Source organism: Eulemur rufifrons, chromosome 5, assembly GCF_041146395.1.
Source record: "Eulemur rufifrons isolate Redbay chromosome 5, OSU_ERuf_1, whole genome shotgun sequence".
NCBI lineage: Eukaryota > Metazoa > Chordata > Mammalia > Primates > Lemuridae > Eulemur > Eulemur rufifrons.
This window is the reverse complement of record NC_090987.1, coordinates 19,328,756-19,352,878: the sequence shown is the minus strand read 5'-3', so window position 1 is coordinate 19,352,878 and position 24,123 is coordinate 19,328,756. Positions and strand designations below refer to the sequence as shown.

At 51.4% G+C, this 24,123-nt stretch overlaps 1 protein-coding gene across 1 annotated transcript in view; it reads left to right on the top strand.

Annotated features, from left to right (window-relative positions):
• MAPK4 (mitogen-activated protein kinase 4) overlaps nucleotides 1-7,005 on the top strand; it is a 47,921-nt gene extending 40,916 nt beyond the window's left edge. Inside the window, exons 4-5 of the mRNA XM_069467996.1 lie at nucleotides 3,963-4,176; nucleotides 6,299-7,005. Of these exons, the coding sequence (XP_069324097.1) occupies nucleotides 3,963-4,176; nucleotides 6,299-6,992 (908 nt within the window). The 3' untranslated portion in view covers nucleotides 6,993-7,005. The remainder of the gene's footprint in view (nucleotides 1-3,962; nucleotides 4,177-6,298) is intronic.
• The last annotated feature ends 17,118 nt before the right edge of the window (nucleotides 7,006-24,123 follow it).

Sequence of the window (24,123 nt, the reverse complement as noted above, 5' to 3'; positions counted from 1 at the left end):
TAAAATAGAACTCATCAAGCCTTTGGCATAGGGTCGTTGCTCCATAAATCTCATTATCACTGGGCCTCACACCTGCCAGAGGCGTCCTTTGGAAATCCCTGTAGGAGTTGGGTATAGCTTCAGCCAATTGTAAGAGAGACCCAAATTCTCAATGGCTTAAATAATATGTTCCCTATTTTTTTTTGAATAATGATAAAAGAAATAGTAATATTTGTTTCTTATTTATTAAAAAGAAGTATTTTCTGTCTCCCATAATAATCCAAAGGCAGATAGTCCAGGGCGAATATGGTGAACTTGCTCTGCAAGATCATACGGGCCGCCCAAGCCCCCTCTGTCCTGTGCAGCCAACTTAGGGTGCAAACTGGCTGTCTCTGCCATGCTCCTCCCCATCAAGAGACGAAGAACCTGGACTAACGCTGTCTTTGGCCACCATCCCCATTCCATCAGTAAACTGCCTCAGTTTCCCACCATAAATTAAGACTCAGCCCGTCCATATTTACTTTGATTCCCAAGCCTCTGTAAAAACCCCACCACGTGCCAAGAGCCGTGTTCACGTCTCGTAAGTTCTGTTCCAGGGCTGTGCCAGCCACGTCCTGCCACCTCCCCCCACAACCATCAGCCACACACACAGTGGCCCCTGGGTGACGTGGCGCCAAGAGCGGTGGGCATTTTCCAGAAGAAACCAGAATTGCAGCCTGGTAGAAAATAAAGCTCCTCACTGTTGTCCCCAGCATCAGTCAATATTTATTAAGCCACTGTGGCGACAGATCTGTGCTAGGGACACGAGGTTGTCTGGCAGGAGGACAGGGGACACGCACTGAGATGAGTGTGCATGTTAAGGAGCTTGTCCTACGGGGCCATGGAGCACTCTGGGTACTTAGAAAGGGGAAGAGAGCCGCCAAGCTCTGAGAGGGACAGAGAAGCTGGCCTGGAGGAGGTGGTGAGGCCCATGAGCGAGATGTGTCACAAACCTGATTGCAGGAGGGGACAGTGGGACAGTGGGAAGGCCCAGAGGCTGGAGGGCCCCAAATGCCCAGCTGACGAGTTTAGACTTGGCCCTGCAGCCGAGCAGACTCTCACTGGCGTCTGGCTTGCTTCACCCACCCAGTGCACCCACTTTCTCCAATATTCTCTTGTCTGCCTCTGGCCTTGAAAAGCGACCCCAGTCGGCCTCTGGCCTTGGGGTAATGGGGCACCGGTGAAATGAAATGTCAGTGGGAGAAAGAGCTTCAAGCCCACTGCCCAGAGGAGCCATCGGTGGCCCTCAGCTCCACTCCCTCTGCCGTAGGTTCGAGGCCCCGCAGGCCTGGGAAGAGGCCAGATCTGTCTCTGTATCTCTCAGAGGCTCCAGGGATTCAGTCTAGGGCACAGCTTCCCTCAGCAGCCAAAATGCCCATATGGGACAGGTGCAGGACAAGAGAGGGAGGCCCCAAGACTGCAGTGGGGCATTCAGTTCTGAGCTCCATTATCACAAGATATGAATACACCAGAAGTGATGACTCTGATGAAGAAACCCAACACACAGCCAGGGAAAAGGCATGCTTGGGGTGGCGGCGCAGGGTCAAGAGACTCAGGGTCCTGCCCACTGCCCCTCACTCTGGAGAGATGCTCCCAAGAATCCTTCCAGAAGCCTGGGGCTCTGAGGAGCTGAGTTTGGAATCCACTGGGCCAGAGGAAGGTGACAAAATTGTATAGAAGCCTCATTATGTAAGAAATGCCTGAAAAACTTCCGGGGAGGTTGAGCCAGAGAAGAGGCATTTAGGAGGGGTCTGGAGTTAGGGTGAAGCTAGTGCTGGGGCGATAACCCTGAAATCTCCGTGGCTCAACCCACTAGCAGTTTGTTCACGTGTAGAGTTGGGAGCATGGGGGACAGGGGAGATTGGGACGCTGGGACCCAGGCCATCAGAAGGCCTGCCATCTTCAGCATGTGGCTTTCAACGTCACCCCAGGCATCCACTTCCAGACAGAGCCAGGGGACAGCGGGCAGAGACTCTTGCAGGTTTTTCTGGGTCAGGCCTGGAAGTAGGGTACACACATCACTTCCACCCACATTCATCCGCCCCAGGCGCACAGCCACGTCCCAGCGCAGGAGAGGCTGGGAAGGGGAGGCCAGGAGGGGGCTTGCGTGGGAGGTGCCTGCTGCCTGGAAGCATGAGGGGGCAGTCGTGGGGCAGAGAGGACATACTGATGGGGGCCTCACCGAGGGCAGAGCTAGGCCCAGGGGTGGAAGTCAAAGGGGGCAGATTTGGGTTTGATAGAAGGAAGACTCTTCTAGTGTTCAGGGCTTCCCAGAAGCGTCTGGGGACCCGCTGGGGAGCAGCTGTCGGGGAGAGGGAAGCGGAGACTCACGCTTGCTGGAGTCCGTGGGGCGGCTTTGGGCTTGGTGCTTTCCACCTCCAGGGTTCGCTGGTCTAATGCTGATGACAGTGGTGCTGCTGCCTGCCAATGTTTAGAGCTTTAGTTCCCTTGTTTCTTTGTCAAAAGGTCGAGTAATGAATGGGTGGGGCTGAGGGAGGGGCTGGAAGCCCAAAGAGAAGAAAGACTTGCCCAGGCCTGGAGCTGGGCCCTGCACCAAATCACCCGATTCTTCCAGTCCCGGGGATTTGTGAGGCGGATGCCCTTTTAGGTCTGAGACCCCAGATCCAGAAACACCCTCGCAGTGTCAGAGTGTTTGGGCTGATCAGAGTTACTGCTGCTTAACTAGTCTTTCCGTCTAGGGTTACACGGCACCGCAGCCTCCTGGGAGACCAGCGATCTTCTGAATCCATTGATTCCCTGCATCACTGATGAATTTTCCTGCAAAGAGATCCAGGGCTGGTGTGAGGGGCAGGTTAATGGAGTGGGCTAAGGCCCACCAGGAGCCCCTCGGAGGGCTCGGCAGCCTAGGCCTTGAGCTCAGCTCTGCTCCTCCCACTCTACGTGGGCTGTAACAAGAGTGGCCGAGTCATGATCGAAATGGAGCCTGACTCCAGCGCTGGGAAGGAGTACAAACCTCTAGGCTAGACCTTGCTCTGAGATCACCCAGGGCAGGGCTCCCAGGACAGATGTGTCCCCTACCCCTGCTCTGGGGCAGGGACACTGGTACCCGTGTGCAGAGCTGGTGTTCAGCCAGCACACGCCTGCAGGCTGCCTGATCTTCATATCCTCTCAGGCTGGCTGGTAACCACCTCTGCACGAGGCTTTTGGGTGTCCTTCCCTTCCCCAGGTCCCCACTGCCCAGAACACCCCTTGATCTAGCCGTTAAAGGGCTACTGCCCAGCACTGCAGGGGCCTTCAGCCTGGTTGTTCAGTATTTTGAATCTCTAGCTAGCTAGCTGTCAAACCTGACTGCCATTGTCACACTTCCAGGGGCAGCACATGGTAGAAAGAGCTCTAGACTCAGACCAGGAGCTCCGGGCTGTGGAGGCCCTGTCCTACCTCTCCTCTGTGTCACCTTTCTCACTGCTGGCTCCTGGGACTCCTGCCCGAGGGCTCAGAAGCAGGGCCCTCTGCCCTGCCCTGCAAGTGGACCCACCTCCACTGTCTCCTGGAGGACACTAGTGGAACTGAGCCCCAGGTGCCCACAGGGGCCACCTGCCCATTAATACAGCTCACATTGGCTCTCCCCCACTCCCCTACCTGTGTTTCCTGGGGTCCCCTGCCACATAAGCCAGCTGCACCCCAACCCTTGTCTCTGGAGGAACCAGTGTAAGGCAGGCTCCAGCCCTCCACCTCCTCTAACCAACGTGGCCTTGAGCAGGTCACTCCACCCCTCGGTCTCTACTGGATTCGTTTGCAGAGTCAAGAAGGCAGCGTGGGCTCTGCCTTCGTCACTGGGTTGAGGTGACCACCTCGAGAAAGAAAATGGCTAAAAACCTTTTTTTACAAAAGCAAAAGTACAAACTCCAGGGAGTGTCGGCATCCCCTTCTCAGCTTGGCAGGGGCAACCGATGACCTTCCTGTCCCATTTTGCCCCCCCACAGCCATAGACTTTCTGGAGAAGATCCTGACCTTTAACCCCATGGATCGCCTAACAGCCGAGATGGGGCTGCAGCACCCCTACATGAGCCCGTACTCGTGCCCCGAGGATGAGCCCACCTCGCAGCACCCCTTCCGCATCGAGGATGAGATTGACGACATCGTGCTGATGGCCTCCAACCAGAGCCAGCTTTCCAACTGGGACAGGTGCGGGTCCAGGCGCTTCCAGCCCTGGTGTCTAGAGGCCACATTCCCCTGTTTCTTGCTAAACTGAACTTGGCTTCAGAATCCTCAGCAAGTGCCCCTGGAAGCCACTACCAGTGAATCAGCATTGGGTAGAAGATACATTTTTGAACAGTTTCTGCCTAGCCACGTAATGATCTCTTAGATTGTTTCCTGTTCTGACGTTCTTAGATCAGGCAGCTAAATGTTTGGGCATCACCATCTGCTAATTCTGGGTGGGAGTCTGGAAATAGCAGTCGAGGGCTCAGCGGCGAGGACTCCGGGGGAACCTAACTGGGAGTCCCACTGCTGTGGGAATGTGACAGCTAGTTATATAAGTGACAGATGAGCAATTTCTCCTTTTCAGTCATTTGACAGATGATGGGTTTCAGATTAAGGAGGCACCGAGGGAGGGCCAGGGCAACGTTGCTATTTTGGGGCAGGTTTGCTCATTTGTTGTTGTCAATTGTTTTCAAGTGTTGCCAGCAAATAGAGATTAATGAAGCCTCACTCTTCTGCCACCGCCATGCTAGGCCTGCCCTTGACTGTGGCCCCTGCAGCCCCTCTCCTTCCTCCACAGAATGTGGAGCTTGGCTCAGCGAGGTTCATCCTATACTTACCATGGCCGTGGCCTAGGGTAGGTGCCAGGGAAACAGCAGCAGGGTTTCTTTGGTCAACTCCGACCACCCCTCAACCTGGCGCATCTGTGCTGGGACCTTTCCCATCACACCTGCACGAGGGGGGAGGTTGACCAAGGCCCTGCTGCTGTGGGCAAACTACTCAACCTCCACGAATGCCGATGTCCTCGTCTGTGAAGCAGAGGCCATAACACGAAGGGCTGTAGGAAGACTACAGATAATGTATGTTTGGCTCTTGGAGTAGAGCAGCCAAGGGCTAGGTCCTCACAAGCTCTTCCTCCTAGAAATCTCTGCAATCTCGAGGCCATTCAAGTGAGGAGGGGTGTTCAACTCCAGTGATGTCACCGGGAGGTGGACAGGACTGAGGCCTTCCCGTGCGTCTCAAACCACGTGCTGTGGACCGCAGCTGCCTGGTGTGCCCCACACAGCCAAACCTGGCTGTCCTTGGCTTGTCTGTTGGTCCCATGTGAGCACCAGGCCTCTTGCTCAGGGAGCAGCTGGCTGTGGGCTGATGCCTCCGCTGTGCCCCCACTGTGGATCTGCCAGGAGCCCCTGGCACAAGGAGGGGTGGGCTCAGCCAGTCCATCTCCCCGTCCTTTGCTCTGGGTCAGCTCAGGGGCATCAACATAGGGCAGAATTCCAAGGATCTCTGGTCTTTCCTGAGGGTGTCTGTAATCTGTCTGCAAGGCCCACCTGCTCTGCGTCAGTGCAGGGCACTGTGGGGCACCAACCCGATCCACTAGGACAGGGGTCCTCAGCCCTGGCTGGGCCTTAGAATCACCTGGGAGTTTTTATAAACACACTGATGCAGGGGTCCACCCTAGACCTACTGAATCAGTATTGGGGTGGGGGGCAGCGAGGCAGGCATGGGATTTCACTTTTAATTCCCCTGCGTGAGTCTAAACTGAGCCCGGGTGAGAAAAACTCATGGGGCCTTGCTACCCAAAATGTGGTCCTGAGACCTGCGACGTCAGCATCAACTGTGAGCTTGTTGCAAACGCAGAATCTCGGGCCCCACCCCAGGTCTACTGAATCAAAATCTGCGTTTTAACAAGATCCTCAAGTGATGTGTCTGTACATCAGAGTTTGAGAAGCATTACATAGGTGGATCCGCTAGAAAGTTCCAGGGGGACAGGGACTTTTTTTGTTGCATTCATTACTGTGTCCAGGAATGTCTAGAACAGTGAGTGCTTGGCCCATTGTTGGTACTCAAGAACTATGTGTAGGGCTTCCAGTGCATGCAAAAGAATGCAAGGGTTAAGCAGGACAATTGGTCCCCCCCCCCCCCCCCCCCCCCCCCCGCTGAGCCCTCAAGGCTCACGGTTACCCGTCCTACCACGCCCCTCCTTGGGGGTGGAGGTCCGAGGCTGGCAGGAGTGGGAAGCAGGCCTGTGAGTGGCAGACAGGGCTTAGGGGGCGTGGCTCCTTGCCTGAAGCCAACCCCCGGGGGTCCAATCACCGCTCCATTTGTACCCTTGCAGGTACCCTGTGAGCCTGTCATCGGACCTGGAGTGGCGGCCCGACAGGTGCCAGGACGCGAGCGAGGTGCAGCGCGACCCGCGCGCGGGCTCGGCGCCGCTGGCGGAGGACGTGCAGGTGGACCCGCGCAAGGACTCGCAGAGCAGCTCGGGGCGCTTCCTGGAGCAGTCGCACTCGTCCATGGAGCGCGCCTTCGAGGCCGACTACGGGCGCTCGTGTGACTACAAGGTGGGCTCCCCGTCATACCTGGACAAGCTGCTGTGGCGCGACAACAAGTCGCACCACTACTCCGAGCCCAAGCTCATCCTGGACCTGTCGCATTGGAAGCAGGCGGCAGGGGCGCCCCCCACGGCCGCGGTGGCGGCGGACTCGGTGGCGCGCGAGGACGAGCCGGCCAGTCTCTTCCTGGAGATCGCGCAGTGGGTCAAGAGCACGCAGGGCGGCCCCGAGCGCGCCAGCCCGCCCCCCGACGCCGAGCGCCGCTTGTCCGCCTCTCCGCCCGGCCGCCAGGCCCCAGTCGACGGGGGCGCCAGCCCCCAGTTCGACCTGGACATGTTCATCTCCCGCGCCCTGAAGCTCTGCACGAAGCCCGAGGACCTGCCAGACAATAAACTGGGCGACCTCAACGGCGCATGCATCTCCGAGCACCCTGGCGACCTCGTGCAGACAGAGGCCTTCTCCAAAGAAAGGTGGTGAGGGCGGAGGGGGTGCTCCAGGCTACCCCCGCTGTCCCAGCAGGAGGCCGCCCGAAAAAGCTGGGCCTGGCTGAAGGAGGCCACCGCCCTGGCACCTCCACCACCCTTTCCGCCCCTCTCTGCTGCCTTGGTGTTAGCAGAACACGCGAAGGATCCGAGGAGCGAGAGGAATGTCCATTTCTTAAACTGCCTTAATAACTAGCCTTTAACCTCTGGGAGCAGGTTGGAACGGGAGCCCGGCTTGGGGGTTGATCACTTTCCCAGCAAAGGGGGAGGCCTACGTTTGTAAGTGGTGGTGTGCAGGGAAGAAACTGCCTTAAGGACGGCAGCGTGCAGGCCCTGCCTGGGTGGCGGGATGCCAAGGAATCTTGCAGACACAGCTCTGCAGCCCTCTGGCCCAACCAGCCTAAACCGACAGCTGAGGAAGGACAGTTAGGCCCAGAGAAGCAGAGGGACTTGCCTAAGATCATGGCCTTCCTCAGTGTCCAGGGCCTCGAATCCCAGTCCACTATATAATGTCTTCCTTTGCTGGGGTCGTTCTGGCTTTTTCGCTAGTCAACTTGGTCTAAGATGTTTCTTCCCTGCCCATGACCATCTGACCCACAGGATGTTCTCCTATTCAGAGCAATGTTTCTTGTATTCTGAAACGGGAAACGGAACCAGTTTTTTCCTCCCAGTCACCGAGCGTATTTTTCTGGCTCTCCAAGTACTTAAATGTTCTCTTCTGCCACACCCCTGTATTTGCCTCACCCCTGCATGGTCTGAAATCTTTGTTTCCGACCAGAGCAGTTTGGGGTCTGTGTGTAAAATCAATGCTTCTCCCAGGCCTGTGTGCACACCTCCTCCCTCACTCCCTTTGCACTTTCCTGACATTCAAAGACACAGCCCTCGTTCCCCAGTGGATGTCCCACACGGGCGAGGTTGAAGACAGCGATTCCAAGAACCCCTCCAACCTCCCTTCCCAATCCCCCAGTCCCCCCGACACAGCTCCTGTCCAAGCCTACCTCGGGACCTGATGTTCTCCGCACCATTTGCTCTTTGGGAGGACAGCCATGAGGTGCCGGCCATAGAGCAAATGTGGTAGGAGAGAAGGTTTCACATGGGACCCATCATTCTTCATTAATACTGCCCTTGATTTTGGTCATCCATTTAGCCTTGGCAAAGAGCAGACCCTAGAGAAATGCACTGGAGAGCAAGTGACCTTGGGGAGCAAGGAATCCAGAAAGGTAGGAGGTGTGAAAGGAGGGGTGTCAACATCGAGGGCTCTCGGGGGTCAGGGACCAGCATGGAGACCTCACGACAACAGAGGGGACTCAGAGCAGCGTAGGCCAAGACGAGTTTGGAGCACACAGACCCAGAGGTGCACTTGCACAGAGCGTGGGGTGATGGTGTGTAGACTCAGCAGGCAGCCCCCATTCCGGTCCCCTGGAATGCTCTGCCGTTTCTGGCACTGGTGTTCAGCCCCTCCCCTCCCCAGCACCCACAGGGATACCCACAGGAAGCCCAGCCAGGCTGTCGGTAGAGGATACCTCGGTGTTGGTCCTGGGCTGTGTTCATCCTCACATCACAGCACCTTAAACCTAATCAGCAAACCACAGTTTGTACATTGAAACCTGCAACATGTTAGACACTTATATTTAAAAACAGAATTAATCACACTGACCAATTTTTAAATGGCAAATATGTAAATATGAAGTGTTTCAGTTTGGGGTTTTTGTTTTGTTTTGTAAAGAAAAGGAAATATACACCACTCCTCACGTGCCATTTTGTCCTCAGAGGGCGGCTTTACTGCTTTGGTAAAGGAACAAGCCGTGGACCTCAACCAGGGGTTCATATATAACTGTTATTACAGAGGAATTGTTATAACTACTCATGTTTTAAAAAAAAATCTATTAAACATTATTAAACTTGATCAGGACAGGCCAAATAAAGTTTTATTGGAACATAGATGCATTTATGTATTATCTCATTCATGTATGTATTATCTGATCCTGGCTTTGACAGTGCTTGATCCGTCGGAGCCTAGTCGGCTTCTCCCTGCACCCCTGAAGGCCAAGATGGTTTTGGGGGGAGGGGGAAATCTACAGAGTTTGGTAACCAGGAAGTGACCCCACAATCATCTGGTGAGGCCCCGTGTCCATACTGTGGATTTCTGACCGGGGCCAGTCCTTCCGTCTGGCCACAAAAGGTGCCAACATCATGAGATGGGGGAAACTGACCACCTGAGCCGCACCTCACAGTTGCCTGAGATTTCACCCACCTGAAGCTGACCGCTTGGTAATACCAGCGTCAAAGGATTCGCCCTAACTTCATTCATTACGCAAAAACACAGCTGACCTTTGAACAACACAGGTCTTTTAGTTAAAAGAACTTTCCATTGTTGAAATGCACCTGGCCCCAGAGGCCTGTGAAGCTAGTTATCCAGATTCTCCGCAAAGTGTCAACTGAGAGGAATTGTCTCCCTGCAGAGTGGATGCGAATGACGGGAGGCCCAGACCCAGGGCAGAGACCTGGTCGGAATTTTATATCGGAAAAGGCTTGAGGCCCAATGCGAGGGCTGGGCTGCTAGAGTGGAGGGAACGGGGCGTGGGGCAGACAGAGCTGAGAGGCCCAGACAGCACCAAAGAGGAAGGAGGAGCGAGAGAGGAGGAAAGAAGGCAGCCCGAAGGAAATATTTCCCAGCCACACCTAGTCACCTGATGCTGAGAGGCAAACTTCTCTTGACAGGGTCCGAGGGACACGCTATGTATGCAACACAGGGACCAGCAAATACGGCCTCCAAGCCGAATGGTTTTATTGGAACATAGCGATGCTCTTTCATTGTCACATTGTCCGGTCCTGTCTTTAATTTAACATCGTGATATTTTGTTTATCATGGATTTTTTTTTGCAATCATTTAAAAAATGTTAAATATTGAAATAAACTATTTATCTTAGTTACTGAGATTTTTGGCACCCTTAAATTTTGGTGCCCAAGGTGAGGAGGGCCTCACTCACCCCACCCTGGTCTGCGGCTACTTCCCTCCTACAGCAGCGGAGGTGAGTAGTCGCAACAGCGATCTTACGGGCCCCAAAACCTGAGATATTTATGACCTGACCTTTTACAGAAAAGGTTTGCTGACCCCTGGCGTAAGATGCCATGTGGTCTTCACACCTTTGTGAATAAGTACATGGCTTGGCTTGGCTTTCCTGGCCACTGACGTTCAATTCAGAAATGACATTTTCATGTGGGATTTTCTTATTACACATCCTATTTTACTTTCCATCCTTTAGGGAAATATCTTCCTTTGCCAGTGAGAAGTTACCTTGAGAGTGTGGGAACCCTCCTATTTGGGCTGAGGGGACATTGTGCCATTTTAACTAGTGCCATGGTATAAAATCAGCTTTTAGCTGGGGTAGCTAGAACAGGCAAAAGAGAAGCCCAACTTGAAAGTAGCAGTTCTCAGTTGAACTAGGAAGCTCTCCATGGAGAGGGGAAATGTCTGATGTCCCCAGCTACGTGGTGATGAGTCAAACTGTAGCAAGGGTATGTCAAACAGCATCTTCTCCCACTGAGACTAAATGGCTGAGAGGAACTTAGCCCAGGTAATACCTGCCCTGGTAGTAGCCCAGGTAGTAGTCCTGCCTTCATTGTTCTACAGATAGAAATACGGACAGGAGCAGATCATCTAATCCAACCCCCTCATTTGGCAGATGAGCAGACTGAAACCCAGAGCAGGATAGTAATTGGCCCTAATTCACACAGTTAGTGGCAGAGCTAGAAATAGAACCCAAGTAATCTTTCCGGGGTCAAACTCATCTCATTCAGCCTAACTGGGGTGCTGATGCTGGGACTGCGACTTGGAGGAACCGGGTCAGCCCTGGGGTGAGCACAGAAAGACCATGAATACCTTGTGCTCTGCTCACCTCTTTGCCTGGGTGTTGGAGCCCTGGGCCTCTGGCTGCCTGGAGCCCCAGGGCTGTTGGGGTAGAGCACCCACAGCACCTACAGGTGTCAACGGTGGGATTTAATAGGAAGTGGGGCCAGGACCCAGGCAGAGAACAGGTGCTTAGTGCCAGCAACACACTCCCTGCCCAGGCTTGGGTTTTCCTGACCCTCCCCAGCCTTCCCTTCCTCCCTGCAAGAATGAAAACCGGCTTTCAGCAGCCCATGGCTTTTCTTTTCGGATCTCCTACACGTCCCAAGTCCACCATCAGTGTCCTTGCACTGGTCCCACTATTCCAACTTTGGCATCAGCAATCCCAGCCACTGCTGAAAAGCGTTGGTGTCAAACCAGTGAGGTCTTTGTGTCAGACGCTGCTAGCAGGCCTGTGGCTTAAATGAAAGGACTGTGTTGTCTTGCCTGACTTTAGGGCCATTTTGGTCCTTGAGATGTGAGTTTTGTCCCATTAAATTCTATCAATAACTTCACTTAGACCACTGAAAAGCCTTTCAGATGTTGCCACTTGAGATCTCAGAGTTCAAGTTACTTAGTCCCCACGGTTGTGTCTCTCTCATTCTGCACATCCTCAGCTAACCAGTATGTGAACACTCCTGGGCCTTGATGTCTCATGCGGCAGACATGGGAATGACAATGTGGCTGGGTTCTGGGGCCCATCTGTGATCCGGAAACCACACACAACCCATCAGGGGGCTGAACCTGTGTCTTAAGTCTCCCTGGCACGATGTTCTCACACAAGTGTATGGCTTAGAGCGAGACCTCGTCTTCAACAACTGCTTCATCCTCTGTCTCCAAGAACTGCTAACAAGTACACAAAAAGGATTTACATCTTCTCTATTTGAATTCACAAGCTCAACACTAAGATAGTTTTATATGACCGAGAAATTCAGAAACAAGGATGCTGTGAGCCAGTGCTCTCCCTTCTCCAGCACAATACCTTATCCTGGGCTTGGGGACATTCACTGCGGTCACCTATTCAAACACTAATTTCAATACTCTTTTCTCTTATTCACTCCCTTCCTAGAGGATGAAAACTTTTCTTCCCCAGCCTTCCTAAGAGTACTCCACGGTCTAGCTCAATGAGATATAAAGAGGTGTTTCCTGAGAAGCTTCTCAATACTCATGTGAAAAGGGCCTCATGAGAAGAAAACCTTTACCTTCTGCTTCCTGCTTTTAAATAGGGATGCAATGCTGGAACCGCAGCAGCCATCTTGAGATCATGAGGCAATAAGCCAAAGATGAAAGGCCAAACAGACAAGTGAAAAAGAGGGATAGAAAGAGCCCATGATGATACCATTAAGCTGCTGAACCATCCCTAGAACTGCCTACAGCCAGACTTCTGTTAAGAAAGCGATAAATATCCTTATGATTAAACCAGCTGGTCTTCAGTAACAAGTTTTACCACAGCCAAAGGCAGCCCAGCAAACACAGGGCTTATATGAATGTCCCTGATTCCTCTGCAATCTTGTTCTGCTTCATTGCTGCAACCATTGCAGTTTGGGCTCCCTGCAGCTTGGTAGACTCTTGGTGCAGACTTGCTGTTCTGTTCTCTAAATAACAGCTACAGCTGGTGAAATTTGTTACATGCCTGTGACCACCCAGCTGCCCCTGGAGGCTTATTTCTGCCCAGTATTATGCCTTTTATTGCATAGAACCTGGCTTTTCCTGGAGCCAAATGAGCAAAAGTTTCAAACCACAGTAGACTCTATATATGGCCATACATTGCCTCTCACTTCCTCCGGCCACCCAGGGAAACCTTCGTGTGCTATTTATCGTGTCTTTAACCTAGAGCTCTCTAGCCATCCATCTCCCTAGACTAATTTTTGAGATGTATACTGGACACTTGCCCACCCTCAGAAACAGCCTCATTTTTCCTTTTACAAGTCCCCCTCCTGGCTTTAATATCTGCCCTTGTCTCCTGCCTTTGCATGCTGGGAGAAGATAGACATCTCTCCAGAGATAGTCCCAGCTGCAAGCCCCGTTTCCCTATGATTTCCAACCCTACTTCTCCTTCAGCATGAGGGGTGAGGAGTGGCTTTGGTGAAAGAGAGAACACGGGGCCATGTGGCAGGCCCAGCCAGGAGGCCTGCAGAGCCACACTCCCCATTCCCGCACTGTGTCCTAAGCCACCCACCTTGAGGCTTAATGGCTTAGGAAGTAAGTCATGGCTTACAGCTAAGAACTGCTCAAGATAAAGAACCCAAGACCTTTCTCCACCTGCTTCTCTTCTCGTTGAAATCGACTTGCCCTCCCTCTTTCCAATCCCGCTTGGTGCGAGTTTCCAGTCTGCACTACCCAACCCACACCTGGCTGCTGAGCACCTGTGGCTCGTCTGTACTAAGACGTAGGAAGGGAAGGAAACGTTTTCTGTACCCTCCTATATGCTCTCTGGCTAGGGCTTTCAGAAGTAAAATCGACAAAAGATAAACAAGAGAAAAACGGAGTTTATTAACACATATTAGAACTTGGGCTTATAAGCGTCTTAACAAAGAACAATAAAATTGTAAGGAAGTGACAAGACAAAGGAAAAGGAGTTTAGGCTTTAGGGGTGGCAAACCAAGGGGGAAACTAACGGGAGGAAGACAAGGGTTATTTTAGTAAGGTTCGCCATGTAGATTTCAATCAGAGCTCTCTCTGAGCTGATAAGCGTCGAAAGATGTCTCTGTCTGCTTTTAGGGGACAGAGGGGAGGGCAGAGAATTGTTTTGGGGTTTTATCTCCCATAGCATCTGCTATTTCTCGATTGTCTTCAGCTGAAAATAATCCTTATGCCAAAGTGGCATATTTTGGGGTGGCGTATTTTGATCTCCTTTAGCTGTAAGTATAAAATACACGCCAGATTTTAAAGACTTAGGACCCCTAAAAGTAAAATATATCATTCATAATTTTTATATTGATTACATGTGGAAACGATATTTTGTATTAAATAAAATATATTAACACTAACTTCTCCTGTCTCTTTTTAACGTGACAGGCTAATTCAAAAATTTCAAATCGCCCATATGGCCGAATTATACTGCTATTGGACAGCAGAGTTCTAGAATGCTGTGGACTGACTACAGCCTTAATCCTTTTACCATAATATTTCATTTCAGTGGGGTCTTTATCTGCTGGAACTAAAGGAGTGGCTCTTAGAGCTGAGCTCCAGGCCCCATCTAGCCTTTGTGGGCAGGTCTCATTCAAATCAGTCATGAAAGTGTTGGCTTCTGCAAAGTCATGAAAATAGCCCTAAACAAAAAGAAGTGATGTTTATTAGACAGATACAATAGTGTCTCTTGAAATTAGAGGGCAAGAAGCAGAAATGAGGCCTCATGAGGAACTGCCCTTAAGCCCTGGGAAGCTAAGGTCAAGGTTCTTCTGTCCACCTCCCTCTGCAAAGAGGGCTTATTATCTTATCTTTTATTCCAAATGCTTTCATTTCACTTGAAGCCCCGAACCTAAACGTCCTTCTGCTTCATCTGAGTTTAGCAGAATCAATCACTGAAGTCACCAGAACAGAGTGGGAACATCAAGATGACCTGCTTACCAGATTACAGGTAATTTATTTTATCTCCACTGGTGCCAGACAGTGCATTTTACATTTGAGTCACATGGCTGTAAGCTGTGATTTATTTATTAGACTTGACAATGAGATCAGTCTGTCTTGTGCATGCAGAGGAAATTTTAGTCTGATTCTGAAATTCGAAGGAGCTGCCGCCAAGATGTTCACTGATTTGATGTGGTGGGGCAGGGGGAGGCTTTCCACTCTCCTGGAGCTCGGCTCTCTGCTTGCAAAATTAGGTCAAAAGGGATGGGATGCCCCTACGATAACTCATAATTATGAAGATCTGCATATATGGAGAATTGTGGAAATCAAACTTCATTTCTTAAAAACCAAATGGCCCTTGGTCAGACAGCCAGGGCCAGACCTCTTGTGAGAGTGGCAGATGTCCCCCTACATGGAGTATCGAAGACTCGTGACCCTCCAGTCTGTCCCAAGGTGCCACCTCTCACCCATCACATCACTCCATTGAGATCATGTACAACCACGTTACCTGGAAATGTTAGGTAGTTAATTAGGATCTCTGGTTCTTCCTGGGACAAGGGTTCCCTGTGTTGGTGCTGTTTCCAGCAATTACTCCACCTGGGAAGGATAAGGGTGGTCACCCCATTGTGGTGGCGCCCCACCCTTAATCCTATCCCGAGCAGCTGCTACACCTGGGGAAGGAGGGCATGCTTCAGCAATCTGGGAATTCCCCAACTCAGGCGTAATAGGATTGAGAAAGTGACCTAGAGTAACCTAATGGTAATTAATATGCCATTGGCTTGAATCAACATTGTGGTTCAACACCACCACCACCACCCCCCCCCCGCCCCCGCCAGGTGAGCGTTCTTAGAGGGAGCTCATATATTATATGCAGGTGGAATTTTGAGGACACCTGTTGACCATTTGGTAACATCCCACACCTGTGGAGAGCCTGACCCCTAACTGCGGCTAATAAAAGGAAACAATCCAAGAATTTAGGAAGAGAAAGAGGGGGTCGGTTGGTCTGTTTCTTTCCACTTGAGGAGGCAGGTCCATTTTATTCTACAAAAAGAGCTGCTCATGGGAAACTGCTCCCTGCCTGGGGTTGTTCCGTCGCATTGGCCCTGCTGGTGACTTTTCCAAGCCAGGGGTCAGAGGACCAGGATAATAGTCTGGACTTGGCGCTCTGGTGTGTTTGGTCATTCTGCCAAGAGCACGCCGAGAACCCAGGGCAGCCCGCCACCCTGACAGAAGGAACCCCCCGGCTCACTCGCAGGAGATCCTCCACCCGCTCGGCTGGATTCAGAGCAGGGTCAGAGAGAAACGGACAGACGTCAGGCTAGTTTTGCTGAGACTGGCAGGGAAAGTGGGAGCCTGCAACAGACTCTCTGGCAAGGAAGAGAGAGAAAAAACCAAAACAAAAGAACAGGGGGTAGAATCACTAACCACAGGAGCTAGCAGTTGCACTGGACTGAGAATGAAGGGGCGAACTTCTGCAGAGAGAGCTGAGGAAGGGGCCTTTGGGAAGAGTTTGTTTTCACTAGACAGAGATCTGAAAACCTCCCAGGGAGGGAGCGCCTGATCAGGCCAGGAGCGAGCCCTGCCCTGGGCCAGAAACGCACAGGGAGCTGAGACTAAGGATGGTGGAGCTGGGAGAGGAGGACCCTGTACCTGACCGTGCCCGTCTGTTTGACTTCCGTTCCCCACAGTGAACATTTAGTGTTTCCGGTGGGACCTCCCAGGGCAGCTGCTTCCTCACCTCATGCCTGTTAGTCCATCTTTTCTTGGGGGTGAAGCCCGAGTTGTTAATTTCTCCTTTTAAAAACCATGTTGCCATGTCTCCCAGGCCTAATAACCCGAGAGCTAAGCTAGCCTTGTGGTATCAAGAGCAATGCGGTTAGCAAGTCTTTGGCTCTTCTCTAGCCTGTGTTTTAAAAAAATTATTTTAATTGGGAGGCCATTGGGCTGAGACAGCTGCAGTGCCTGGGGTACCTATGTAAGCAGCGTTGCTAGTAAAATGAAAGTTAAGCTTAATCAGAAACTGCCAACTAACCTCTAAGTAGGGACATTCCGCGGATCATACCCAAACAAGGCAAGCTCCTGGCTGTTGTCAATCAAGTCATGTCTTCCCTTTGCTTCCGCTTTTGGCCTATAAAAGCCTCTGTTCTCGCTGCTGAAGTGAGTGCTCTGAACCTCTCGGTTCTGAGTGATGCCCAATTCATGAACTGTTCTTTGCTCAAATAAATTCCAAGTTTAATTTGTTTAAAGTTTTTCTTGTAGCACTTGATGTTCTAGTACTTCCAGCCCTAGTTAGTTCTTTCTCCCATAATTCCGGAAGTCACCAAGGGGCGCCTCACCTGCACACCTGAGAAGCCAGCCTGGCCACCCACGTCTGCAGCCAGCTCAGGCCCTAGACCATGGGGGCCTGATGTCTGGGTGGCAGCTGCCACAACTGCAGGAGCTGCAGGGAAGGAATGGTGAAACCCCACTCGGAGCCCCTTGCCCGGCTGCCAGAGTCTCTCCTGAGTTATAAAAAGACTGCCATTGTCCCTTTCCCTGCCTCCCCCTGCTGCTTCAAGGCTTTCTTCCCTTAGACAAAGAGGGAGGGAGGGGCTCTGTCCCCTCGGACAAATAGACTAGCAGGACCCTCCCCACCAGGCCCTGAGCAAGCCCAGACCTGCCTCCTCCCTTGGGGCTCTTGCCAGAGTCCCTGCTGTGCATGTGAGAACCGGGTCACTTCTTGGCTTTTCTCTTCCAGAAAGAAAGTTTATTGACTTAAAAGAGGAGGAGGAGGCGGGGAGCCTGCCGGGGTTATAGGATTAGGCTCTGTGAAGCTGCTGTTCAAGTTTTATGAGCCGGGCCTGGCTGCAAGGGCGGCTATCCCGCAGCCGGCCCCACACACGCTGATCTCAGAAGGCCACGCGGGAGTCCAGCTAACACGGGCCAGAGCAGCTCCCAGCAGAGAACTGCTAACACCTCTGGCTGCCGGGAGACCTCCAAGTTGCTTTGTGTAATCTTTTTTTCTCTTCTCTTTTCACACCCCTCTGTGGTGCCTCTGGCCCAAACCCATCACCTCCGTGTCTTCCCATCCCTTGATCTCTCACCGGCCTCAGCCCAGCCTGGGGGAGACATTGCATTTGCACAGTTGGGCAGGATGAGAGATCAGCCTTCAGTATTCTTGACCTGGAATGCCCGGAAGGGAGTGGGGGGGGGGTGGGGGGCGCAGGTAGGCTGGGCTCTTGTGTCAGAATCAAGCTCTGAATTCTCTGCTCTTGGGTGCCGGCCTCAGCCCCACCTGCAAGTGCTCTGCCAATCTGCCCAAGGGCGCCAGGCTTTCACCGTGTGACTTAGCGACAGGTTACTGACAAGGTGAAGGACCAGGAGGATCACCATGGGGCATTGGTGCTGAGATCAAGATCAGAACCCAGGGCCCTGAGGGATTTCCACCTGAAGGAATTTGTTTACTAGTTAACTGGCCACCCCCTCCAGGGCCCCAGGCCACCACACTGCCAGGGGCCAGGCTGGAAACCTCCAGGGCCCTTGATTCGCATTGGGGACATCACCCCTTGAACCAGTGACAGTGGCAAGAAAGATTTGAGAGGAAGAACTAGTCCATTGTCCCTTCACCTCACCCCCCCACCCAAGGCCACCACCTGCTCCACTACTGGAGGGCCAGCATGTGACCTCACCTGGAAAGTCTGATGCTTGTTTTTAACTGTCTGTTTACATGGCCTGCAGCTCTAGAGGTTTAATGGGAGCCAAACAAGTGACAGGTTAATAACAGACTGGGATTTGGTGATGACAGACCCTCGGTTTTAATGGCTTTGCTTCCAGTCCAGGGAGGCTCTGAGAATAACGTTGCTGAGTATGGATTGCGTGTGAAGATTATAAAGCAGAAAGGTTTTTTTTACATGATCTATAAATCCACTTCTGTAAGCCACTTAAAACAGAGGCTAAAGTTTTCACTTTCGGGGCTGAGTAAGATACAGAGGGAAATGGGGCCGGGCTAGGTGAAAACCACCTGCGGAAGTCCAGGGAAGTGAGTGGGGTGTCCCTCCAGGACGGTGAGGAGTAAGGAAAGGACTATTGCAGGCCATTGCTGTCACCTTCCACATCCGGACAGAAAGAGCAGTCACTCTGTTTGCCCTGGAAGCACCTGCCCTGCCCTGGAAGCACCTGCCCTGCCCTGGAAGCACCTGCCCTGAGGCTGCATCGCCTGTCCAGAGAGCATCCTTGACCTTTCTGTAACCCCCTCCCCAGCTCCTTCCTGGGGGGGTGGGAAGGAGGGGGCGTGGCAGAAACAAACCACCACACAGTAGCCTCTACCTTGGCTGATGTTTTGTTCCTAACCAGCCTTGGGGAGGTGAGGGAAGAATGTCAACTATGAAGGAAAGTTAAGCAATTTTAATTAGAGCTTTTAAATGCAAACCCCAAAACACTAAGCAGAGGGGGAAATGGTTGGAAATTGTGGGAGGAGGTGTGTTGTTTTTTTGGATGCCTCAAGAAGCTTAAGAGGGTGCTGGAAAGGACCACTGAGCCCAGTCAAGGGAAGGGGTGGAGGAGCCTGGAGGAGAGGCCAGTCCTCAGGACAGGCCAGAAAGTGGCCTCTGCTCTGTGGAGAGGGGTAGGAGCAGAGCTGGAGACTCTGGGACTGTCTACCTGCAGGGATGGCACCGGGAGGGGCTCCGGCCAACACCTGTGAAGTCCAGGGAGGCCAGGGTAAGGGAAGCGGGGCTTCGTCTCCAGGCCAGGAAATGAGACACTAAATGAGGAGCCCAGGTTGACACTAGGCTTGGGGCAGAGGAAAGGGGCATGGCCTCACTCTCCTGGGGAGGTGGGCTTTGGGGAAGCAGACACATGGTGAAGAAGGGTGCTATCAGCTGAATGTAGCCCCCCAAAAATTCATATATTAAAATCCTAACCTCCAAGGTGATGGTATTAGGAGGTGAGGCCTTTGGGAGGTGATTAGGTCACAAAGGTGGAGCCCTCATGCATGAAATTAGTGCCCTTAAAAAGGAGGCCTGAGAGAGCTCCCAGGCCCTTCTACCGTGTGAATGCCTTCTGGCTGTGTCCTATGTATGAGCCAGAAAGTGGGCCCTCCCCAGAGACCAAATCTGCCTTGACCTTGGACTTCCCAGCCTCCAGCACTGTAAGGAATCGGTTTCTGTTGTTTATAAGCTACCCAGTCTGTAGTATTTTGTTACAGCAGCCTAAACGGACTAAGACAAAGTTTTGGGTACATGTGTGCAGCAGTGAGAAGACCACTGGTCCAGGAGACAGAGAACTGGGTCTTAGTCCCCGACCGTGGACCAGTCCTTTGCCCGCCCACACGCACTGGGGGAGTGTGGACACAGCCTTGTCTACGTCTCATGATGGAGCTGCTCTGGCCGGATGGTGGTCCAGAATGCAACACAGTACAGAGTCCTACACGGGTGCACAGTGTGACGGATTACTTACAAAGGCGTTAAGGTGGACACACACCTGGGTGGGTGGCTCCAGACACCCACAGGGGGGTTTCCTGTGGGCAAGTCTCCATGGCAACAAGAGCCCCAGGTAGGAGCGGACACAAGGTGACAGGACAGCCTGCTGGTGAAGTGGCCCTGTGGGCCGCATGGCCTGTGGAGCTGGGATGCAGCCGTGGACAAAACCGGCCCTCTCCTGCCCCAAAGGAACTCTCAGCCAGGCGAGGGGGTCAGAAACTACCCACCAGGGCTGCTGCTGTGCCGCAAGCATCGCCGGTCTGACACAGGCCAAGCGCCAAGCCACCTCCTCACCTGGGGACTCTGATGCCTTCCATCTGCCACTGCTGGGAAGCCATGAGCCCAAAATTGGATCAAATGCCTGGTGATGGAATTACCAGGAAGTGCAAGGAGTACCAGGTCGGGGGAAGGGAGAGGGCAGGGAGGGGGCCGAGAGTGGAGGAGAAGGCAGCAGGTGCAGAGGCCAGGACGAGAGGATAATGCCATCAGGCCCCCGCCAGCCAGGGCAGGGGAAGCATCCTGTCTCGGGTCGGCTGACCACCTGGTCCCGGCTGGAAGGGGTGGGCATCGGTCCCCACAGCCCCGCAACACAGGCGACACCTGCTTCTGGGCCAAGTTGATCTCATCCCATCCGTCCCCACCTCCCCAAATGCTCCCCAGCTGAATTCTGAACCTGTCAGCCTCGTAGGTAGGGTCTGTGGGATACGACTTGAGGCCGAAATATAAAAATTACCCCACCCACCCACAGAGTGAGGAAGGAAGTTCCACTGTCAGAGTCGCTTCCCCTTTGAGATGCTTGTCACCTGTCAAAAAGTGCCCTTGGAGACCTGGGTGTGGATGAGCTCATCTGAAGGAAGAAGAGAAACTCTAAGGGCACTTGTTGGAGGGTCTTGTTGGAGGGCCCTGGAGAAGGAGAGAAGATGCCCCGAGGGTGACAGAGAGCTCACCCTGAGGTTAAAGGAGGGGGGACAGGGAGGGAGGCAATCGGGTGAAAGAGGAGAAACAGGGAAGGCGAAACAGTGACATCCTACTTTCCTCTCACCTCATCTGGCACAAGCTACCCAGGGGCTTGTTTTCCTCTGAATTAGGATGTTACTCAATTTGGTTTTTGTGTACTTACCCCACGAGCCATTTGTCCTAATGAGTGTCTCTAACAGCCACTCCCCCTCTGAGCCCTAACTGACCATCTGCCCTTCTGGAGGCCAAGAACAGACACACATCTGGACACAGAACATAGCCACTGGGTGGCGAAGCTGGAGGTTCTGGAAAGGGGAAGCGAGAGAACCCTGAAGTTAGGTGCCTGCAGGGAGAAGTCTGTGCTGGTCCCCTCTCACTGCCGCCCTGTCTCCAGCAGCTGGGTCTCGGGTCTTTCCTGCACTGTTAGTCCAGAAACGACCACTTGTGCCTCCAAGACCCTGACCTACAGACTTGATCCGTGCAGCCAAACTTCTGTCCAGGGAAGGAACTAAACGAGCAGGAACAGTTTGAGTTTGGGAGAAAGCGATGCTGAGTTTATAAAGGTTGCACTCCGTTGCAGCCATGGTTTGAATTTGATCGTCAGCCCTCGTTCCAGCTGACATGGACAATAAGAAATGAGGACACGTGGAGCCTAGAAGACAACTGGCGATTCAGCAAGTGTCGAGTGAAACTGTTCCCTTTACTCCAAGCTCAGGTCAGGCCATTTAACTCCTGTGCATCCACTTTCTGAGCTGCAAAACCAGGACAATTAAAAATCAATTATTTCCCCAGTGAACAAATGTGGAGGGAGGGTCTACTATACCCCAGGGACTGGCTGGGGAGACAGAGATAAATATGGCAGCCCAGGAGCAAATAAAGGCAACCACACCTTCTTCCGGGTTGAGAGGATTTCAGAGAAACTGTAACACAAATCATCTGTACCCCACAGGGCTTTGTTATTTAGTGTCACAAGTCCCTCTGGGGAGCAGGGTTAGGAGATAGACAATATTTACAATCCAGAAGAAGCCAGTGGAAAAACAATTTGCGTGCTAATCAGATTGACACACCGTCTGAAGAAAGACGATTTAATTATGTTCTCTTCTAAACACATCTTTCTTTGTGTTTTCCTGCAATTCAAAGTGAAAAGATAAGGACTCTTGCTAGTAAATTGTTTCATTCCAGAACCATTATTTACCCATCTGAAACATAAGGTCTAATATTTGTGTCAATGTCAGGATTTGTAAAACACAGTTTAGGTAATTGCGGAAAATCAAAACAGGGTTCACGCAGGGGATAGTGTCTTCATTTTCTATTGCTGTGTAACAAATTGTGACAAATTTAGCCACTTAAAACTTCATCTATTTATTATTTCGTAATTTCTATAGGTCAGGAATCCAGGTACCACTTAACTGGGTCCTCTGCTTAGAGTCACGAGGCTGTAATCAATGTGTTAGCTGGGCTGCATTCTCATCTAGGGGCTGGAGTGGGGAAGAATCTGCTTCCAAGCTCATTCTCATTGTTGGCAGAATTCATTTCCTTGAGCGACATGACTGAAGTCCCAAGGTGTTTGCTTGCTGTCTGCTGGAGGCCACCATCAGACCCTAGAAGCCCCCAACAGTTCCCAGGGACAGCCTGCAGTTCCCTTGCTTCTCTGACATGGTACTAACTTCATCGAGACAGCAATGAGAGTCTCTCTGACACCTTTGCCATATTCTGTTGCTTAAAAGCAAGTCACATGTTCTGCCCACATTCAAGGAAGTGCATATTAGATTGAAAGACTGTGGAGCATCAGGAGTTAGGAAAACCAGGTTTCAATCCCAGGGATACCACTTTCCAGCTGTGTGTTCTTGAGCACATAGCTAAATTTCTAACCTCAGTTTACCTATGTGTAAAATGGGCTAACTGTATTCATATGTTAATATTAATTAGGATGTTTTCCACTGCAGGCAAATGAAGACCAATTAAAAGTAATAAATAATGAGATATGTATTTTCTTACAAGAACTCTGGAGATGGGGCAGTTTAAGGGATAGTTAATCCAACCCTTCAGTATTTTTAAAGACAGAATTTTACTGTTGTTTTGTTTTGTTTTAATTCTGTCCTCCTCAGGATGTTGGATTTTGTTCTCAGCTTTGTGCCTTCATGGTTGTAAGATGGGCACAGCAGTTCTCAGCATACTGCTTTCAAGGAAACCGTATTTAAAGACAGATAAAGGAATCATGGCACAAACAGCTCAGCTCACTCAACTCTCTCTTTTCTTTCTTTCTTTCTTTCTTCTTTTTTTTTTTTTTTTTTTTTTTTTGAGACAGCCTCTCTGTTGCCCAGGCTAGAGTGCCGTGGTACCATCACAGCAGCTCACAGCAACCTCAAACTCCTGGGCTCAAGTGCTCCTCCTACTTCAGTCTCTCGAGTAGCTGGGACTACAGATGCATGCCACTGCGCCCAGCTAATTTTTCTATTTTTAGTAGAGACAGGGTCTCTGTTGCTCAGGCTGGTCTTGAACTCCTGAGCTCAGGCGATCCTCCTGCCTTGGCCTCCCGGAGTGCTAGGGTTATAGGTGTGAGTTACCACACCTGGCCTCTTTCTTTCTTTCTTTCTTTCTTTTTTGATGATGAAGTTTAAATTTTTCTTTAATTAATAGACTTTATTTCTTAAAACAGTTTTAGGGTTACAGAAGAATTAAACAGGAAGTACAATTCAAAAACAGAAAGTTTTTATGTTTTAAAACATAAAAACAAAACGATAACCCAAATGGGCAAAGAATTTAAATACACATTTCTCTAAAAAAGAAATACAAATGGCCAAGAAGTACATGGAAAGATCCTCAATATCATTAGTTATTAGGGAAATGCAAGTTGAAATCACAATTAGATACCACTACACACCACTAGAATGGGTATAACAATTCTTTTTAATGAAAAATAACAAATGAGGATGTGGAGAAATTGGAACTCTTGTACTTGGCTGGCAGGAATATAAAATGGTGCAACCACCGTGGAAAATAGTTTAGTGGTTCCTCAAAAAGTGAAACCTAGAATGATCATATGGCCTAACAATTCCACTCCCAGGTGTATACCCAAAAGACTTGAAAGCAGGAAATCAAACAGATACTTGTATACCAATATTCATAACCGCATTATTGCAATAGCCAACGGTGAAAACAATCCACATATCTACCAGCAGATGAATGGATACACGAAATATGGTAACTCCATGCAAGGGAATATTGTCCAGCCTAAAAAGGAATGAAGT